This window comes from Phalacrocorax carbo, chromosome 3 (assembly GCF_963921805.1).
Source record: "Phalacrocorax carbo chromosome 3, bPhaCar2.1, whole genome shotgun sequence".
In the NCBI taxonomy this organism is placed as follows: Eukaryota; Metazoa; Chordata; class Aves; order Suliformes; family Phalacrocoracidae; genus Phalacrocorax; species Phalacrocorax carbo.
The window spans coordinates 95,766,220-95,788,813 of NC_087515.1; the positions used below are offsets into that span (position 1 = coordinate 95,766,220).

Below are 22,594 nucleotides of genomic sequence, written 5' to 3' on the forward strand. Positions count from 1 at the left end.
CACACTAAAGTGTAAGCAGATACATTCAACAGTGGGGAATTAAATCTTCTAAAATTAGCTTCCCCCCATATGAAAGATTAATTTGGTGTTTCTTATACATTAAATATGACATCTTCCTCAAAAAAAATTGGAAAAAATCTATGCCTGACCAAAAACCCCCATGTTGTTAATCCTCTGACAGAGCCACACAGATCTTCTAATTTGCAACAAAGCCATCATGGAAATTTGGAACAATAATTTAATAAAAAAGCTTTTCTACACCCCCATGAAGGACCCCAAATCAGAAGCACCTATTCAGTCACTATTTAGGACTTCTAAAGGCAAAGACAAAAGGTTCATAGGGATGGACAATTTTTCTGGATCAGGCCCACAGATGATTTGGCAAAACCTCATTTTTAGCAGAGGCCATTAACAGACTAAACGCTTCTCTTTATGAGGAGGCTCTTGAAGAATGCTGCAGATTCTGCTCAGTACCTATTGGACAGAGGTTGCTGAAGATGATTTATAAAGACATAATAGACCTAGTTAACATCAGTGACAGGTTCAGTTTTGAGTATAATATTTTAACCAGGTAGTTTACAATTCCCAGCTTTCGTGTCATTGAATATTTAACTGGATGGGTGGCATCTTGAAATAAAAGTACAAAACATATACTGCTTATGTCCATATGTTAGCACATTAAATAACTGCTTATAGATGAATACAGCTGTATATAACTACACACTTAGTTATTCATATAATGCTACAATAATTTTTTCAATCATTTAGAATGGTATCCTGTATTTCATTCTGAGTGGCTTTATTTCTGTCCTACTTTTTTTGGATAACCATATATGTTTTATCTATGGTATCTTGAGCTTGACCTGAAAAAGGAATGAACTATTATTTTAGATCTGAGATATCTCAGCAGAACATTAGTCACTCCTCTGCAACAAGGGCACAACTTGAGAAGCCAGATCAAGGAAGCAGGGAAAAGGGAAAGGGAAATTCCACCAAAAAAAACCCCAAAAGAAACCTTACCTCAATGAGAAAAGTATGTTCTTATTTCTTTTCTACACAGGTCCTCTCCCATGATAATGAAAGTGATGCAACTGTTTTAATAGCCACACTGTGGGTTGACTGACAAAGCAACTTTGCATGACTAACTGCCACACTAGTTAAATATGTAATGCACAGATGAAATTATAATTCCACCATATTCCCACTCAATGGGAGACTATTACTGCCTTTAGTGAAGCTAAAATCTAGACTAGAATGGTAAAATTCTTAGCCAAAAACACAGGTGGTGATGAAAAATTCCACTGTGAAACAATTCCATCTGTCAAATACACCAACAGTATTTGGTTCACCTAAGATTTTTAACCAAGTGATTGCAATATTATAAATTCAGAAAGCATCCATAAAATGCCTGCATAATGTATGTGACACAACAATATTTCATTTAAATTGCAAACATGTCTTCTTAAGAATTATGTGAGACTTAATATAATGTCACAGAGTGAAAAAAAGCTTAATGCAGCTTTTTGCCTTGTAATTGCAGAAGCAGATGAAGCAGATTAGATTAAGGAAGCAATGAAGTTTGGCTGTTTAGTAGAAAATACATCATGATACCAACTACAATTCTGGTTTTAAATATGAGAGTTTTGTCATATAATTTATAAATTATGTCACTGCCTTAACAGCAGTCCACAGAACAGGCAAGAAACAAAATTTTAGCAAATGATGATGAAGATTAACTTTGTCAAAATACTTAACACTGCAATGCTATTATCAGCATACTGAGGACTTTTGTAAACAATGACATCAGCTTGAAATAAAACAAGGAAAGAAGCCAGAAGCGGTTATAAACTCCAACACACAATTTACATGACATTCATGAATATAGGCGCAAAAATGTCTACAAATACCAAAGCAGACATGAACGTACAAGAATGTAGAGTACTCATATGAAGAAAAACAAAACTGATAAAGATCACCAGCACAGATGACAAGAAATTCATAAGTTTTTATTTTATACCTTTCTCGTTCTGGTGAATGCAAACTAGTATCTGGTCTCAAGCAGTTGGTACTAGCACTCCTAGCCCTGTCAAGGGAGGGCTGTAGTTCACTAGTGCCAGTGCATTGCATCCAATGGTAGAAGAGAAAGAAAAAGAAAACAAAGAAAGGAATACAATGTTAGATATTAACTCATAAAATAATGCTCTCTTTACAGAAAATGTAGAATCACAATGATTTAATTAAGGAAAACACAAAAGAGCTGACTGGATGACAGTGCCAAGGTTTGTTTAGAAAATAAAAGCAAACAAAAGACTGCTAGAAATTTTTTACTAAGGTTGTTGAAATGTTTAAAAACTGAATGAGACAGAACAGCATCCACTTGTAAGAAAGTGGAATGAGAAATACCAAACAATAAATTTAAATCCTTATTAAGAGAAGTAAATCTTAGGCCAACTTAAAAGGATGTGATACACTACATATTATGTGAAATCACTTTACAGTGAAGCTCATTTATTTTGCAAATCCGTATGAGATACCAAACAGAAGGAGGGAAGTAATCCTCAGTTTCTTACCTAACCAGTAGATCATCTCCAAATTTCGGTATTTGTGAATTAAGGCAATCACGAAGAAGTGAAATATCCTGTCTAATCACTGATTTGGTCTTAGCACATGCAGGAAGAGTTGAGCTTTGTAAATTAAAATTATTTAAACAAAATAAAAACAAATTTGACATGTAACCAAAATCATATACATAAACAAAAGAATTGAACAAAGAAAAATATGCAACATATATTTTAACAGTGAAGAAAACTCTACCTAATACAAAGTGGTTTGGGTTTTTTGGGGTGGGGTTTTTTTTTCCTTTTTGGATGTGTGTGGAATGTAGGAGTTAATTTAGACAGTTATATGAAGTTATTTTAGTTTTATATCCCTTATCTCTCAGTTATCAAAACTGTATGAAACTTTTTTTTTAAAAAATTTAACAAGGCAAGACTATTTTTTAGAAGGAACTAACTACTTAAAGCAGACTCTAAACACTTCTTACCTGTACAGGTTCCAATGAGTACCATTTTCTAGTAAAGGCATCTTGGGTGGTAATGTTTTATAGTGCCTAACAGAATTTCTTGAATGTGGTGGATCAGAAAAGAAAACAGAACACAAAAACATGCCAGAAATAAACAGACAGGTAAAGGTAAGGCAAGACTGACCAGAACGTAAAATAAATGCATAAATACTACTACACTTAATAGCTGTCTGAGTAGATTTCTCAATACGTGTTTTTCTCAACTCAACTACTGTGACAGCTACCTGGGGGACAATTTTTTGTATTTACACCTTTGTTAATATAGTCCAAGAACACATGACAATACTAGTACAGTTCAGATTTTTTTCCTTGTGATGAAAGTAATCTAAATTCAATTTCCAGATATTTTTAAGTAAAATATATAAGCTGTTGTAAAAGATTCAGTTGTAATTAAACTTGCTGTCTATTTCTCTCAATAACGTCTTATTTAGACCTACAGAGACTTTAACCTCTTCAGTAGCTAGGCATGGAAAGCTTTCTAAAACAGTGATATAAGTTATCACAAACTCCGTTACAGATGTGTTAGCTTTTGAATGTGGAAGTCTTTCTGAAGTGGTGTGTCAGATTCAAAATCTAACAGTAATTAAATGCTATTAATACTAAATTAATTAAAAAACCCTAGAGATCTACTACATCAACCACCACAGTGGCATAGCTGCTCTGAGATGCTACATGACAACTATCTAATATCATCACTTCCAGTACATGAGATTTTAGAACTGGAAGTGTTTGCTTTATTATCCAGCTCTACAAACTGAACAAGGGCATCAAGTAGGATTACATCCCTAGAGTTCAGGAGAGCTGACTTTGGCCTCTTCAAAGACCTGCTAGGAGGAATCCCATGGGTTAGGGCTCTAGAAGGTAAGGGGGTCCAAGAAAGCTGGTCAGTATTCAAGTACCAATTCCTCCAAGATCAAGATCGGTGCATCCCCAGGAGGAAGAAGCCAAGCAAAGGAGCCAGGAGACCTGCATGGATGAGCAAAGAGCTTCTAGAAAAACTCAAATGGAGGAAGGAGGTTTACACTATGTGGAAAAAGGGACTGGCCACCTGGGAGGAATATAGGGATGTTGTCAGGGTATACAGAGATGCAACAAGGAAGGCCAAGGCCCACTTGGACCTATCTGGCAAGGGATGTCAAGGATAACAAGAAGGGCTTCTTTAAATACATCAGTAGTAAAAGGAAGACTGGGGAAACTGTGGGCCCATGCTGAATGAGGTGGGTGCCCTGGTGACGCAGGATGCAGAGAAGGCAGAGTTACTGAATGCTGCCTTTGCTTCAGTCTTCACCGCTAAGGCTGGTCCTCAGGCATCCCAGCCCCCATAGAGGAGAGAGAAAATCTGGAGAAAGGAAGACTTCCCCTTGGTTGAGGAGGATTGCATTAGAGATCATTTAGGCAAACTGGATCCTCACACATCATAGGCCCTGAGGGGATGCACCCACGAGTGTGGAGGAAGCTGGCAGATGCTGTTGCTAAGCCATCCTCCATCGTCTTTGAGAGGTTGTGGAGAACAGGAGAGATGCCCAAGGACTGGAGGACAGCAAATGTCATTCCAATCTTCAAAAAGGGTGAGAAGGAGGACCTGGGGAACTATAGGCCAGTCAGCCTCACCTCAATCCCTAGAAAGGTGATGGAACAGTTCATTCTGGAGGTCATCTCCAGGCATGTAGAGGAAAAGAAGGTTATCAGATGTAGTCAACATGGATTCACCAAGGGAAGATCATGCTTGACCAACCTGATAGCCTTCTATGATGGCGTGACTGGCTGGATAAATGAAGGAAGAGCAGTGGATGTTGTTTACCTCGACTTCAGCAAGGCTTTTAACACTGTCTCCTGTAACATCCTCATAGGTAAGCTTAGGAAGTGTGAGTTCAATGAGTGGACAGTGAGGTGGATTGAGAACTGGCTCAACAGCAGAGCTCAGAGGGTTGTGATCAGTGGTGCAGAGTCTGGATGGAGGCCTGTCACTAGTGGTGTTCCCCAGGGGTCAGTGCTGGGACCAGTCCTGTTCAACATACTCATCAATGACCTGGACAAAGGGACAGTGTCCCCTCAGCAAGTTTGCTGATGATAGAAAACTGGGAGGAGTGGCTGATACACCAGAAGGCTGTGCTGCCATCCAGTGAGACCTGGACGGGCTGGAGAGCTGGGCCGAGGGGAACCTGATGAAATTCAACAGGAGCAAGTGCAAGGTCCTGCACCTGGGGAGGAACAACTCCATGGACCAGTACAGGTTGGGGATTGACCTGCTGGAAAGCAGCTCTGCTGAGAAGGACCTGGGAGTGCTGGTGGACAGCAACAGCAAGCTGACCATGAGCCAGAAATGTGCCCGTGTGGCCAAGAAGGCCAACAATATCCTGGGATGCATTAAACGCAGTGTGGCCAGCAGGTTGAGGGAGGTTATCCTCCCCCTCTACTCTGCCCTAGTGAGGCCACATTCGGAGTACTGTGTCCAGTTTTGGTCCCCCCAGTTTAAGAAGGGTGTGGAACTGCTTGAGCAAGTGCAGCAGAGAGCTACCAAGATGATCAGGGGACTGGAGCATCTCCCTTCTGAGGAAAGGCTGAGAGTCTTGGGTTTTTTTAGCCTGGAGAAGAGAAGACTGAGGGGGCTTCTTCTCTAGATATAAATATCTAAAGGGTGGGTGTCAGGATGATGGGACTAGACTCTTTTCAGGTGCCCAATGACAGGACAAGGGGCAATGGGCACAAATTGGAACACAGGAAGTTCTACCTAAACATGAGACAAAACTTCTTTCCTGTGAGGGTGGCAGAGCAGTGGAACAGGCTGCCCAGAGAGGTTGTGGAGTCATCTTCTCTGGAAATACACAAAACCTGCCTGGACATGGTCCGTGCCCCCTGCTCTAGGTATACCTGCTGAAGCAGGGGGGGTTGGACAAGATGATCTGCAAAGGTCCCTTCCAACCCCTACCATTCTGTGGTTCTTTTTGATTCTGTGAACAAGGGAGAAATTTAAAGGCAGACAGTGGCTGCGAAATGGGAATCATGGCTATTTAAAGGTTAAGGGTTAATAATGAAGTTCTAACAATTTTCCACATACCCTATCAGGACACAGATGAGGTGCTATAAGAGAAGGACCAGCAGCCTTGAGGATTTTGCAGCTTGAAGAACAGTCTGTCCCAATAGGACATTTTGATTCCTATTAAGGCTTGTACCTAGGCACAGCAGATCAACATTACAAGCCTGGCTGTGTCACAGACAGAGGAAACAACTCTCTTCCTGGAAAACATAGTGTTTGTAAAACCTTGAGGGATTTAACAGAGGAGCTTTGACCCTTCTTGTACATGTTTAGCGGTCATCACTGCTGACACCTCTACCAAAGATCACTGTGTTGTTGCAAAGTTGGAACAAAGGAACGGTTGTCCATCGGATCAATCCTGGCATACTAGCAGATATTACCAATCAAAGTGGGTGTGACCTAAGACATGGACTGTGACTACCCATGGTCTATGGCATAGGCACACATGTCCTTCCACCATTCCTGCTATTAGTCAATAACTGCATACAGATGGACAGGATGGACAGCTAGGACTAGTATTAGTCTAAACTAGTGTATTAAACTAACAATTTATCTGAACTTTGTAGCTTGGACTATCTCATATTGATATTTCTTTCATTTAACATGAAACCCTTAATATTTCTTTCTCATTTTAAGCTGAAACTGTCTCAACTATTAATTAAAACATTCAGCAAGCTGTCTAGAAAACAAGGATAAGGCCTTATAATGTTTCTAACATGAATGTCAGGCCACTACAAACAAGAAAGGACAAAAGATGGCAACCAACACGCAGGCCAAATTTTTGTTGAAATGGTTTTTGAAACTATTCAGTCAAGGACGGATATTGGCAATTTTCTGGGTATTATTCAAACTTGGATCAGGCTGTATAAGCCTCAGAGTTAAATTTTTAAAAATCAACCTATTGTCTTCTATTGCCCTTATATTCACCTTTAATACATTATTAAAAGTACCATTCTGTTTCATAGTATACTATTACTGTTACTTTAAAGGAGTGAATTTGTTACTTTTCTTGATCATAAAAATATAACAGCAATAATTAGAATAAGGAAAAAGGCTAGAAAGGGCTGTATCTCTGAATTAACTGTAGGTCTCACCTCACTCTGTTGCAGCCCGTGCACGATTTTTGACTGTTTAACTTGCCAGACTGGTTAGTAGATTTGTAAAACTACTGGAAATCTATAGTGGCTGGGCAAAGTGCATCAAAAATTCATAACACAATATATACTTAATAAATTGAGAATTTAAGAATTGTCACTGAAGAATTCTAATGAAAATTATAATCTTTAAGAAGGAAAGGAAAAAACATAAATCTGGGGGCAACAAGGGGGGTGAAGCTATAGAAGATGCAGCAGAAAGAGAAAGGCCGTAGGAAGGAGGCAGGAAAAATTGCTATTATATGACAATAAACTGACATAAAATAACAGGGATTAAAATAAATTATTAATGTTTAAAACCTAAAATATTGAGGAAAAAGCTTCTTTAGCTGAAGTGTGAGAATAAAACCCTTTCTACTGATAATGAAATCTTAAATTTTAATTTAACAGCTTCACTGATGCACAGATGTTTTTTGGAATTTTTTGTATTTATTATTTTATCTTTATACTCGTGCCTTGTAACAGAACCCTATCACAGCATCTTTGATGATGTTTCAAATACTATGAAAAGAATTAAAGAAACCCAAGGCATATTAAAGAAAACCTACTCTATAGGGGAAAATTCTACACCAAGTAAATGAATAAGTACATTAGACAACATGGTTTTAAAAGTTTGATGGTTATAAACATATAGCACAGATGTAAAACTCTTAGCAACACCCAGATTCCTAAGAGAAAAATAGCTGACTACTTGGCTGAAGCAGTTGAATGGTTACCTCTTTCAACTTCAACCTACATTTTTACTCATTCTAACTAGAAGATTCTCTACACAATCTGACATGTATGTTTAACAAGGTTAACAGACGTGGTGAAAAAAAAAGGAGGGGGCAGAGTTACACTTGTTAGAAAAAAGATATTTCAGTCCCATTTAGTTTCACAACAATGGGAAGAGTTGAGAGAGGGAGCTCCAAGCTTTGGAATGAGAGATTAATGAAGACTGAAGATGAGCCCAAACTACAAAGTTTATGCCTGGATCTAATTTATAGCACAGTTTGTAGATGAAAAAACACGTAACACAAGACCCCTCAAATCTGGGGTTCACAGTGAGCCCTCATTAATCACTGTTTTTTCCTCTACAAGTGACCAATATCAACATGAGATTAGCTGTCACAACAAGTAAAGATTGTTGGCTTGAGCATGGTTGTAATATAAACATAAAAATGCAAATAAAAGAGTATATAAAAACAACTGAAAAGGAACATTTAAAATTATAACAACACTGTCATGCATTGGGAGATCAGGACTTCTCTGACTAGACAGAAAATCTACCACAAAATACAACTGCAAAATCAGAATTTCTTCAACTGCTTTAATCCTTACTACTGAAGTTCACAAACACATGTACACATCTCGATCTGAATTAAAATGAACAAAAAAGAACAACTGACACCTGGATCACAACGCACTAGGAAGTTCTTTACTTACTGGCACTAAATACCACTATAGAGAAAAGTCGGGCACACAAAGTATAGACAACTAACCAGATGTGTTCATGATTACCGAATTCCTGTATTTACCTGATGGTATGTAGGCACTCTGCACTTCTTCCTCGTTTTGCTCTGGGCAGCATAAGAAGCTCACTGCACAGACAGGATGGGTGGTGAGTGAAACAGATATAATTATGAAGCATTAGATGACATGGGTTATGCCAATGATATGCAAATGAAAACATAAAAAGAAACAAGAAGCTTCCACCCAGATAGATAGTCTGATAATGTTCAAACCCAGACTGCACTTCTCAAAGAATAGGAGCCAAAAAATGCCTGTGATAACTGCATTTTCAACAAATTCCGTTTAGCGTGGCACCTAATTTTGTGGGATTTCTCCTTTTAAAATTCAGAAGTACTGTTTCAGAGTTCTTCACAACAAAAGGAATCCACAAAACAGCTATATTTCTCTAATAATCTCCTTTCTCATGAACTAATTAGTGAAGAAATACTTCAGAAGAAAAACAAATGATGCTTATTGTTTGGGTTTTTTTTTTTCCCCTCTTCCTAAGCCACAAAAACATACATGAAAAGGCAGGGAGGGTTTGCTACTAATTTACTGCAAATCAGTTTATGGGAAGAGTAACCAGTCACCCTTTCAGGAAAAACAAAAAATTATGTTCACTGGAAATATTACGTTTGGAAAAAATATAAATTCTGACTCATAACTCTTGACAGTATTTTTTAATGCAATCCTAAAGAAACAAAAAAATTGCTAATCAGCCATTAGAATTTTTGTTTCTTATTGTTTCCAGTTGAGAAAACCAGCCATCTATTCTATTTTTTATTTAGTGTAACCAAACACATGCTACAGCTGGCACAATGGTAAAATTAACACACATTTATGCCTATGGTAAATATGACTATGATATGAAATATCCCTTGAATTAATCTTGCAGTTTTATGCACTTCAACACAATGAGAAAGACCAAGCTCCAAACCAGCTAATTATTGTAAATAGGAAATTAAAGCTAAACTTCATGGAAACATGCTATTTTAAAAGAAGCAGGGAATCATATGAAGTACTGTGGTGACAAAGAGAGAAAAGATTACAAAATAGGTAAAGCGGCAGTTATTCATTGTGTTTTGTGCTTCATGCCATTATAAAATGACCCATTTAATTGATGCAGTATAGGTAATATTTATCTAAAATTCTAAACTGGGCAGCTTGAAATAATGGCTTGTGAGTCACGTAGGAGATTTAACTTTGCATCTGGAATCGCTAGCCTGATTTTGACGCAACAAGATGCATTAAAGGTGAACTGAATTGTTTTTCTTTTAAGCAAAATTTCCATTCATAAGCTCAGAGGACTGACAGAGTTTATATGCATGTTTCCAAATTACAAATAAATATGCATTTTAGGAAAAAAGTTACTACTTTCGTAAGAGTTGTGAAGCAGATGCAATGTCCATATTAAAGCACAGAGTACTTCGTTAATATTTACTGTACCTTTGCTAACTCAAAGAGTATCTATTGCAATTGGTCCACAGCAAACGGTAACATAAAATTCATCCAGAAAAGGGATATAAAATAGCAAATCTACCATGAAATCTTCAAGATTAAAAAAAAAAAAAAAAACAAGGCAAAAGAATCCATCACAGTGGATTACCAATAATATAAGATACTCACAGTTCTGTAGTAAATTAACACTGGTTTGGAGACATTGAAAATTACTCTAAAACAAATGTTTTACTCTCATTAACAGGTTTCATTTAGGAATAAAACACTAAAAATATTATAAGGGCCATGTCCTTGAAAATTGGATGATGATCCTAAGTTCAGAGCAAAGTATACTGCTTAGGTAGATTTCCTAATAAAAAGCTTTTCCTAACAGATTTATATATATACACACAAATACATGTGTGGATATATGTATATAAATATATATTAAAAAGGTACAGTGGACAAATCCATTTCACTGGAAATTTATCACACCAAATGTTTTAGTAAGAGACCAAAATACCTGTTTTTACAAGGATCTGTTCAGAATATTTAATATTAATTTGGGACCAATCATTGAGAAAATGATCAAAAATAATCAGCAACTGCAATTTCTGCCATGTGACTACAGGGTAATTACTCACCTTTCAAACCAAGTTTATGTTAGGTATCTACATGAATGTACTTGTTTAGATTAAGGGTTCAGTAAAGGGTTCAGTAAATGAACAACACATAACAGCCATACTACTACTGATACTAATACATAACACTGAATCAAGATTTGTTTTAAAAAATTTTTTGAATGTGATAGAGAATCTTGCTCAACAAAAGCTGATTTTGATCTTCCCTATGATGCAATTTATGTACTGAAAGACAGTGAAACCTGCAAGAGTTAAACAGGCTCCACAACTGAATAAATCTGGGGGAAAGATGAAAACAGGAAAAGGAGACCGCTGCAGACAAGATTACTACTGAAGAAGAGTAAGTACATGGACTCATCTTTAAATCCTGCAAACGAGCCACGTATATCCTTCATGTCTGATCTGTAAAAAGGCATTTTTTGAACACTGAAAAGAACTGAAGCATGTGTCTTACTCCTCTGAACAAATCCAGCAGCCAATTGCTGCTGTGACTCTGGTCTGATGCCTCATCTCCAGGCAAGCCACAATGCAAGCCCTGCTCTTTAAGCAGAATCCATGCATGTATCATCATTTATATCATGGTTTGAGGATTTACTGGAAGAAAATTTTCTAGACAGTTAGGTGTCTATATTTATTTCTACTGACAAATCTACTTTCTAATGTCTCTTCCTCTTCAGATCTGCTGAATAAGAAATCTACTCAAGAAATATTTCCAGTAATCTTTTGAAAATATCACTACTTATAATAAATAATAATATGAAACGTTTGCAACAAGTGGAAATTATTTGAATTAGCTTAACTATAAATCTGACTGCTACATTTAAAAAGCATTTCAATTCACCTCTGGAAGGAAATTCAGTACAATCCAACTTAGACAATTCTGTACATACTTCTTGCCCACAAGGTGGAATTTTAAAGTGTTTCGAATAACTCATTAATTCCCATTTGTATCTTACCACATTAAAAAAAAGCAAAACAGGCAAGAGCATATACAAAACTGAAGTAGTTCAACTGCAAAAGCCATCTGTTATTCAATTTCTATGTTGCTTCAAAACTGGACAGAGTTCCAGAGATTTTTATGGTTTATTCCTTACATGTTTTCACATCACTAAATGTATGTTTTGTATTGAATTTACTGGATCATTTGGAAAGGTATTGTCATCCTCACTCATAAAAAATAGTAATGTACTGCAAAAAACTAAAAATCCAAAGACATTACCAGGATAATTGATTGTGTATGAATGGTAAAAGTTTGCCATTCTAGTTTAGCTATATGATTTTTTTTTAAGAAACTACCCACAAACATTGATGACCTATGTGACTGTCATCATTATGTTTCCCAGATACTGAAGTGAAATACATTTTTAAACTTTTTTCAGCTATAAACTAAACAGATAGTCTAATTTTCTTCCGTTTTATTAGACAATATTCCTAGATAGCTGAAAACAATGCCTACTAGGAGACACCAAGCATTCTGCGAGGAGTGTAGCCACTGCATGTACTCCAGTGAGAAACGTGTACATGTCACGCACCTAAGATTGGAGATTTTTGCTAATCACAAGCACTGCAACTATCCTTGCTATGCTTGGGTACTGTTCACCAGAACGTTACATAGGATGCTGTGAGACTGCATGAATCGATGTACAAAATCTATAAGCACAGGAATGCAAATCAGAGCATATGCAACTCCTAACTAGTAGGAAGGCATGCCTGGTATTTTGCTGGCTACCAAAACAGAAAAATCCTAAGTTACAAGAACAGCGAGAGCATACATGTAGATTTATGTCTTTCTAGCAAAAATCTCTGGGCTTCATCCATGAAACAATCAGCAGAATGCTCTAGGACAACACCCAAGAACTGTTAGTCTAGATACCTGCTATTACTGCCAACACAAAGCACAGTTTTACCAAAAAAGAGGCATAGATAATTTAACCAGGACACTAGATTTGACAGTTAGGATGATTTCTCTCCCTTCCCCATTACTATCAGTTGTGTTTCTACTGAATACTTGAAAATTAGGCAAACCAACAAAGACATTTCTAAACTTGTTTCCAAATTCAGGCTGACGATGTACCTTTCTTGATCAGACAAATACTGACTATCCATGTCTCTGTCTCTGGATCTGTAATCAACTGGAGTTCTGGAGGCATCATGGTGTCTAGTTGGAGAACGTGATCTTCTCATTTGATGAATTTCATCTAAACTCCTGAAAGGCAGAAATACATAGGATAAACCTGTTTTCTCAAAAATAACACAGCTTCATGGATTACAGTACAAGTTGGCTGAAGGAAGTCATTAATCATTACATTGCTAATATATGACTTCCAAAAAACAATCGGTTCCTAAGATTAAAAAAAACCCGAACAACCTCTAACTATAGAAAGCAGCCATTTCTACCATATTTAGAAGTACACGTCTGTTCCTGTGTACACTGATGGATTCAGTAATGGCATTTCCAAAGCCTGTACTTAAAGAATAACTGAGATAACAAAAGAACTGGTAATACTTCACATGAAATTAAGTTTTATGCTTTTGCAGATTGATGGAGAGATTTCTAAAGGGCTGATTTGGGGCTGTCAACTTTTTGTAGGTATCTCCAAGTATCCTTTAAAAAATTCTGGGACAGGATATAGGGACTTGCAGCATATTTTATCAATTTCAGGCTAAGTATTATACAAAAGCGGTATGATTTTGTATAAATACCAGTAGGCGCTGACCTCCATGACAATAGTATAAAGCTCTCTTCACATGGAAAATAACAAGAAAAGAAACTACTACTTGAAGGGCACATTCTTCCTGTAGTTTAATAACTGACATTGGAACAAGATGCATTAGTTTTGCAAAGTACAAAATGAAAGGATGGGTGGAACTGACTATGAAATATTTCATTTGTGCGTTGTGCTTCTAGACAGAAAGATACAACAAGGGCACATATTAATTGTTTGCAAAAGCAGAATGAGGAGGTCTCACTCTCTCTACTACAAAAGAAATGAGTCAGTGCCACAGTCTGTTTTATGTACAGCCATAGTCTTAGTCTTCTATCTGGACGGATCATTACTGAGAAATGCAACAGCAAGTGATTGGGTGGATAGTGAAACAGCTTCATCTGTAAGAACTGATGTAACAGAGGGGATGCATGCAGAGACTTAAGAAACACACAAAATTTTAATGCACACGAACAGTATATATGGCATGGAGAATGAAAAGGCAGAAGCAAGATCATCAGGATTCTCAACCTGTAGGAGAAGCTGGTTTTCCAGAATATAGCATCACTTTGAAACATCACAGATTTCTGGTATTAAATGTCCAGTGATGGAACTCCAAAAAACCAGACACAGAAACAATGGATAAGGACAGTACTTTGGCACAGAATTTTGTACACAAAATTCAGCTACGAAGGGTAGATTTTCAGTAAACTACCACAGCTAGTGGGCAACGGTGTTGCTAGTGCAACACTTCAAGCTCTTGCAGTGATTAAAGAACAAAATTCCTAGAAATTTGAGGAAAGAAAAACTGGTAAAAACTGGCTGATTTTTAGGGTTCCATGAGAGGTTGCAAGAAAAGCTTATTGCCCTGCACAATAAAGCAAACAAAATCATGTGGGTCAAGTTTTAAAGCATGCAAATTAAAAGCTCAGAAAGGATTCTCCTATTAATAGGTTGTCTATTAAAAGCAGTAATTGCAGAAAATAGACGTTTATAAATCACTGTCTGTTTCTGTAAAGTATTTTTTACTCCTTCCAATAAAAATGTCACATTATAAATACAGTTGGTAATTTCAGGCTGCTGTTAATTCAAAATTAGCTCAATTCATAGTTATTATATGATTTGTACATACCGCTATTTATTATTCTACAAATACACTTCATACAAGAGTCAGCCACTGATTGAAAAAACACTTCCAGACCTACATATTAATTCTGGTACACAGATGATGAATCACAAAGAAAATATCAGTAAGAAGAGGTAAGTCTTACAAAGTTATGATTCATCTCATGAGTGCTCTTGAATTATTAATAAAAGCATACATCAAGTTCAAACACAATGCTATTAGTTTAAGATACAAAAAGCATTTTAAAATTGTGAAAAATCGCTGAACAAGAGAAAAGTTAATAGTGACACACTATACAAACTTGAAGCCACCCAGTGTTTCACTAACTTGTGCTGCTTACCTCTGTAATGGCACATTTGGTAAACGTGAACGGGTCCTGCCCTGATCGTCGCCACGGTGAGGAGATACAGATCGTGAACGATGATGTGTTGTTCTTTGCTGTTCTGGCACAGTTAGCGTTGTAGATTTACTTTCTCTAGTACTAGATCTATAACCTACTGGCAAGAGGGCAACAAAAGGAAATTAGAGAATAAAAGTCTGGGTTTGGAAAGAATTCAGATGGTTAGTCCTTTCAGGAACACACATCTAAACGCTTACACAACTTCTAAGATGTCATTCAGCTGTTGTACATCCCGGCGTATCATGCAGCCAGGATAAATTACAAGCATTACCTTTAAATGTCTACACGTACAGAGACAGAGAAACTGGGATGATTTTCATACTGGAAGATGTGGAGGAGAGGACTGAAATAGTTTTCTGACTTGGGGAAGACTGCCCAGAGTAACTTGTATTTCAAAATTGTCATACAGTAGCAAAAATTTAAAAGGAATCCAAGCAAGGGAGGTCTATCTCATATAACAAATGGAGAAGGCATACTTGTGTACAGCAGCACAGACTCATCCAGGACTGTTCATATATAAAGCATCCTTCTGACTCTTGTTTCAGTTAAATACAAAGATATTCTCTACCGAACTTGGCCAAAGCCACCTACTTTCAAGAATTACGAGCACTTAGAGTATATTGTACAGAATACTGGGTGTTGCATACTCTGCAGAACACTTTTTCCGAATACTATGAATGAGCTGCAAAGTTTCGCATAGTTCATTTTCACATAGGTTTTAAAAAAGAAATCAGCAGAATATTAGTACATTTTAAAGCATTTATATTGCTGTGCATTTTTCCATGTAGCATACTGTTTCCCTTTCCTAAAAGGTCAATAAGATGAACAGCTTTCAAAAGGTGCTTGTTATCTTTCCAAAAGAGCCTAAGGAGATTTGCTGAGACTTCAGTTGCTCAGTCCTGACATTGAAATTAGATTACAAGAATCCATTGACAGAAAATCCCTTAATGACAAAGGGTCATCCCTCAAGTCATCCCTTAATGACTCACAAATTATTGTTTAGATTCCAAAATAATAATTTTGCTGCTTCTTTGAATTTGTCCAGCATTAAGTTCCTGGAATGTGTTATTTTGTTCAGCTAAAAAAACCAGCCTGCATCAGAAATCTTCCTTCCATGCAGGAAAAGATTATGACTTAGTCACTCAATGATCAATTGGATAAATTAAGTAAGTTGCACTTTCTAAGGCTCTTGTTACAGAGTTTCAAGTGTGGGGGGCTTTTTTTCACATTTTGTATAATTTGTACAATTCTTGTAGTTCTTCTCTGATCTTCTATGACATTGTTATAGCCCTCTGTATTAGGCTTGGTCATGTATTCAATGGCACTTTACCTGTCCTGACACCTCATAACCTGTTAAGCTGCAAGTCCAAACCCTGATCACAAACATCAAGAAAGCATTCATGCTCTTTCTCCCAAATTGTACATTGGTTTACTAACCTATTCTAATGGACATCTAACTTATCTGAATGCATTATCTCATTACCAGACAAGGAGAAAAACACTTTGTTAAAAAAGTGATAAGTAATCCTAAAATAACATCTTCCACCATAGAACAGATTATTTTAGTAACACAAAGCTGAGCACAAAGACCTACTTGATCATGCATTTTATCATCCAAGGAACTCGAAGACCGTTTTCCCTGATTATACGGTTTATAATATCACAGCCTCCAGATCTGTTTCCACACTTTTTATGGAGTACTGACCAAACTAGCAGAAACTATCCAAAGATAACAGATGAGCACCAGGGTGCTCTGGTATCCTGCAGCAGCCTCCACCCTTTCACCAGCAGCAACTTTAGGAAATAAAAAAAGATCGGCTTCAAAAATTTTTGTGATCTTTAATATATTTACCACTAGAAATATGATAGGGAAGGCAGGTGTGAAGGAGGCAAGGTTACCAAAAAGATGATTGGGCAGTTTTACTATGGACTTTCTGGTTACTGAGATCTAGAAAACATATGCAGAAAGACTTTTGCAAAATCTGCTATCATTTTGTCCAGCCTGTATGACTCATACTTCATAGTATAGCAGCTGGTGTGAGAACATGGGAAATAACTTTTTTCTTCCATTTGTTGAAGCAGAGAGGTGAGATGAGGTTAACAAATCAGGGAAACAGGAATCACTATGAGTATTGATAGATCTTAGAAGGTACGGCTAGGCCCAGAGTAAAGCATTTGTAATAAGAACGTATCATGTAGCTCAGAAACAAACCAGTGATCATAATGTTGTGTGCATGTGTGCACTGTTCCCAAACACTGAGTTAGACATGTCAAATAAAATAATGAATACTGTTTCGTACTTAAAATGTGACATTACTCAAGTTTGAGGAGGTTGGGGGCTGTCGTTTGAAAACCAGAGGACATGGAGAAAAAAATTCCCAGGTACGTAAACAGCAAATGCTTGCCACTTAATTGGCAATTTTAATAGCAAAGCTGTACTGAGTACTGACTGCAAAATAGAGCTGTAAAAGTTAACGGCATGCATGAAAGTATCTACCAAGGTTTATCAACCTTTTAACAAAGAAGGACTCCAATGTTCTGCAGGTTTTGATGCACTGTGATGCTAGAGTACCTTATCTGCCATAAAAATGTTTCAGAGTTGTGTAATAAAAATAGAAAGAAACATGAGGAACTCCCTCATCTCAGGACAAGGACCGTGCAAATTTTGAGGCAAAAAAGGGACTCCCTCAGACTTCTGTGGAGATTCCCTCATCTCATGTACTAAGGTTGCTGCAGAAAATGTCTGGTTTTTTGTAAGAGGAAGGAAAAAAAGACCACATATGATAAAAGCTGGATGTGTTCCCTTTCCCAGGATAATTACACCTAAGCTCTATGTGCTAAAAGATATTTCATTTTCCAGACAAGCTCATTTCAGATAAAATCCTGTCAACTCTATTAGAAGGCACACTAGTTTACATCTATTCAACACTAACATCAAAGAAATCCAAAATGTCATTCCAAGCTTTAGGCAACTGTACTGAAATACATATAATTTAAACATAAATTCCAGTTTTAAATATATTTCTAGAGCATCTCTTGTGTGCCTAAAAAAATATACCTAGGATTATCCTGTAGATGTAAAAATCTGGTATAGAAAGATGATTTTATCTGATACGTTCTTCAGAGCCAAACTATCCAGGGAACAATATCTGAAATTTGTGCATTGTGTGTACACAAAGCTTACAGAACAGACAGAGCAATAACAATTTACATTTGTCCTAAGTATTAGCTCAAGTATTGTCAAGTTGGTGAAATCGCACTTCCACAGCGACCGTGACAGTGACAGCAACAGTAACATTTCCTCATATCCTCAAATACAAAGGCTCTGTGCTCTCCAGAGTGAGCAGAGAAATTATTTGCATGGACCAGCATGATAGCAGCAATCAAGCTTATGGTAGTTTACACAGAAGAAGTTTCTCAGTTGCTCATGGGAAACTGTCAGGTGTGACATGAAATGGAAGCTGGATGGATGATGAAAATGGTTCTAGCAAATGTTTCATACCAGAACTTTTTCTTTTTTTAAAGACAATACAGACAGCAACAAGGTTTTGTGTTGATGTCACCCTGCTGCTACAGGAGTAAAGTCAGTACAATGAAAACATATATACAGATTACATATGATAGAAAAATAAATTGTTCTGAAGAGTTACCCATAGTAGAAGCAATACAGCTCATTAAAAATACCCTTTGGGATAATGCCAACTGCATATCAGCTTTTTTCTTTTTAATTAAGAAAGTTATTGAAGTTTTGGTTAAAAAGATAGGCCTCAAAACATCTTCAGTTTTTATTAAATCCTTCATTGATCCTTTACTAATCCTTCCTATGCACTTAGCATTGGTGAGGCCACATCTGGAGTACTGGGCTCCCCAGTGCAAGACAGACATGGAGTTACATATGAGCAGAGGCTGAAAGATTTAAATTAATATTTTCTTCATGCTAATAGATGTGGGCATATCACAAAAAACAATTGTATCACAATTGCCTGTCATATCACATATCACAAAAATCAATTCTGTTAAAGCTGAGCTTCAAATTAATCTGACTTTCAGCTGTTGATATAAACTCCTTTTATGAACAATTATATGAGCTGATTTTAAAAAAAAATATATATACTGCAAGATACTAATAATGACAGTAAAATTATATGAAAGATAAGACACATTTGTGGTATGACAAGGGAAAAACTTTTCTTCAAATATTCTTGAAATTATAAAAGTGTCATTATTTTTGATGTAGCAGTCTCTACTTCCATCAACAAGCAGTGATTCTTTGCAGCTGCTGAAGCCTCTAGGAAAATAGTTTTCTGTGTTATTACTAAAGGTCAATACTACATTTGCCTTAGCAATTAGTAAAACATTTGAAATTATAGTTTAAAGGATTTCCAATGTTAGTTAAATTAGCCAAAATATTTTCATCATTCCTTTTTTAGCTTATGGTGGTGATCAAGTGAACTTTTGTGCTTCTACATTTTGCAGTTATGTGTCTGTTTTTCAGAAAATGAGCAATAACATGTGTGAAAATCTTGAGATATTAAGAATGCAAAATAACTTCCTTCTCTTCTGAATATTTCAAGAAAAAGAATAAATTAACAACTGTTAAGAATATACCTTTAATAAAGACAGAGCTTATTTATCATATATAAGCACCATGGTGGGTAACATTGGCAAGTAAGTCGTAAAGGAAGGAAAAGGGGCTTTAAAGGGAAACATTTTCTTTTGTGTCACATGTAAACTCAATTTTGATATTCTTACTTCTTTTGAGAAGGTATATCTTAATCCTAGACTAATCTAGTTGAAGCCAATAAAGGCTATGCCAAAATGGTCTAAGAGTGCACCTGAACTGCATCATCATCATCCTACATTACAGGAAATATGGAATTTCGTCGTTCCCTCCCAGATGCATACCTTGCAAGATAATGCGTGGGAAATCTGGACCAGACAAGAGCTTCAGTGCACTCTGGTGAGGTCCACGGTATTGCAGGGCAGGAGGAGGGAAGGAGTAAAGACGCTGCAGCACAACAAGGAACTTGCATTCAACTTAGTTTTAACAGAGGACACTGTTAGATGGAGAAAATACTGTCCTATTCATTCACTGCAAATGAAGGTAGCAGTCCAGAGTCTTAGAAGATTTAGCAATGTGATAAGTAAGGAAGGTTGGATAGGAGGGTAGAAATGTATATCTTGGTGTCCAGGCGCATTTGTGAATCTGTGTCTAAGATTTTCAAGCAGTTCAATAGATGGTGGGATTGGCAACCTTTTCCAGCTCTCACTTGAAAACACATTTTCATATTCTGTCTAGGCTGTCACACATTCATGGTTGATGACTGAAATTTTCTTCGCCCCTGTGTGCCTAAAGTCTAACCCCCGTTTAAGAATTCAGGTTGCACCTGCAAACAAAACCCCCACTTATATGTATATCCACTTCGCATAGGATTCACAAGCTGATGAACTTCACTTACAATTGCCAAATATGTATCCATTAAACTCAAAATAGACAAATTTGTGCTTGGTCAGGTCAGCTGTCAGATTGTTTCTGATTAGATGGAGTTCAGAATGAGTTTCCTCACCAGGCCCCTCAAGTTTCAGTTTAGAGACTCTCAGCTAATTGTAAATGCTATTGCAATTTTCCACTGAGCCAGTGAATAGAGTCCAATGCATTCAAAATATTTTTGAACATTTCCTGTCAGATGGAAAATGGTTTTGTATTGGGTTTGCAGGGCAAGGTTTCGGTAGTATGGGGACTACAGGGGTGGCTTCTGTAAGAAGCTGTTAGAAGCTTCCCCTATGTCTGATAGAGCCAGTGCCAGCCGGCTCCAAGATGGACCTGCTGCTGGCTAAGGCCAAGCCCATCAGCGACAGGTGACAGTGGTCGTGCCTCTGGGATAATATATTGAAGAAGGGGAAAAAGTTGCTGTGCAACAGCAACTGCAGCCAGAAGAGAGGAGTGAGAATATGTGAGAGAAACAACCCTGCAGATACCAAGGTCAGGGAAGAAGAAGGGGAAGGAGGTGCTCCAGGTGCCAGAGCAGAGATTCCCCTGCAGCTGTGGTGAAGACCATGGTGAGGCAGGCTGTGCCCCTGAAGCCCATGGAGGTCCACAGTGGAGCAGATACCCACCTGCAGCCCATGGAGGGCCCCACACCAGAGCAGCTGGATGTGCCCAAAACAGGCTGTGACCCTGTGAGAAGCCAACGCTGGAGCAGACTGTTCCTGAATGACTGCACCCTATGGAAGGAACCCACACTGGAAAAGTTCATGAAGAACTGCAGCCCTTGAGAAGTACCCACACTGGAGAAGTTCATGGAGGACTGTCTCCTGTGGGAGGGACCCCATACTGGAGCAGGGGAAGAGTGTGAGGAGTCCTCCCCCTGCGGAGGAAGGAGTGGCAGACACAACGTGTGATGAACTGACCACAACCTCCATTCCCCATCCCCCTACGCCGCTGATTGCGAGGAGGTAGAGAAAACTGGGAGTCAAGTTAAGCCCGGGAAGAAGGAAGGGGTGGGGAGAAGGTGTTAAGATTTAGTTTTTATTTCTCATTTTTCTGCTCTGATTTGATTGGTAATAAATGAAATTATTTTTTCCCCAAGTTGAGTCTGTTTTGCCCGTGACCGCAATTGCTGAGTGATCTCCCTGCCCTTATCTTGACCCATGAGCCTTCTGTTAGATTTTCTCTCCCTTGCCCATCTGAGGAGGGGAGTGTTAAGAGAGGCTTTTGTGCGCACCTGGTGTCCAGCCCAGGTTTATTCAAATGGCAAATGGATACCATGAAGAACTGACAGCTGAAAAAAAGCCCCAATTTTTAATACACTATACTGAAACCTTAAACCTAAGTAAGTCTACACAGATATGCCAGTATCTACACTGCCAACTAAAAAAATGAAATCATGAAGAGGAAAAAATATTTAGAACCTATTATTTATTTTAAATTTAAATGTTCATTCTCTCAGCTGATGTAAAAATGTCAAGACTAATCACTGTGTTAAAGCAAATATCATTACTGAATGAATTACCTGAATAAATTTCCCTCTTAGTAACTCATGTGGTAAGTGTATTAAAGTAAGGAAAGAACCCAATCAACGTCAAAGGAAGGAGAAATTGGCTCAGTAAACATCAAAATGATATTTCATTAATAAAATACATGATTTATTTTTATGGTTATATAATGAATAAATAAACTGCCATATTATTTTAAACACAGATCAGGAAGACAGAGAGCTTTCCAAATCCCACCATGATTTAATTCAGAAATTTTCATCAGTAAGTTCCACAGAAAAACTGATTTAGTGCTGGCAATGACATAGTGACTCTTCAGTTAGTTTGGGACAATTGGGAAACATTCATCTGACTTGTGGCAACAGTCAAATAGAAGTAGAAAAATGTGGTATCCAAAATGATCCTCAAGATTTTCAGTATGTAAGGAATGCTGAACTAAAAGTCAAACCACGATAGTGTCGACAAGTATATATTTATGAACATTTAGGCAATGATAGTTCATGAAGGCTTATGAAAACTACAAAA

The 22,594-nt window shown here is 37.4% G+C and overlaps 1 protein-coding gene across 1 annotated transcript in view; it reads right to left on the reverse strand.

Moving 5' to 3' along the window:
- RIMS1 (regulating synaptic membrane exocytosis 1) overlaps window positions 1-22,594 on the reverse strand; it is a 354,008-nt gene that overhangs the window by 118,671 nt on the left and 212,743 nt on the right. The window contains exons 15-20 of the mRNA XM_064447811.1: window positions 15,014-15,170; window positions 12,917-13,048; window positions 8,791-8,853; window positions 3,044-3,121; window positions 2,571-2,684; window positions 2,018-2,107 (exon numbers count right to left, since the gene is read on the reverse strand). Of these exons, the coding sequence (XP_064303881.1) occupies window positions 2,018-2,107; window positions 2,571-2,684; window positions 3,044-3,121; window positions 8,791-8,853; window positions 12,917-13,048; window positions 15,014-15,170 (634 nt within the window). The remainder of the gene's footprint in view (window positions 1-2,017; window positions 2,108-2,570; window positions 2,685-3,043; window positions 3,122-8,790; window positions 8,854-12,916; window positions 13,049-15,013; window positions 15,171-22,594) is intronic.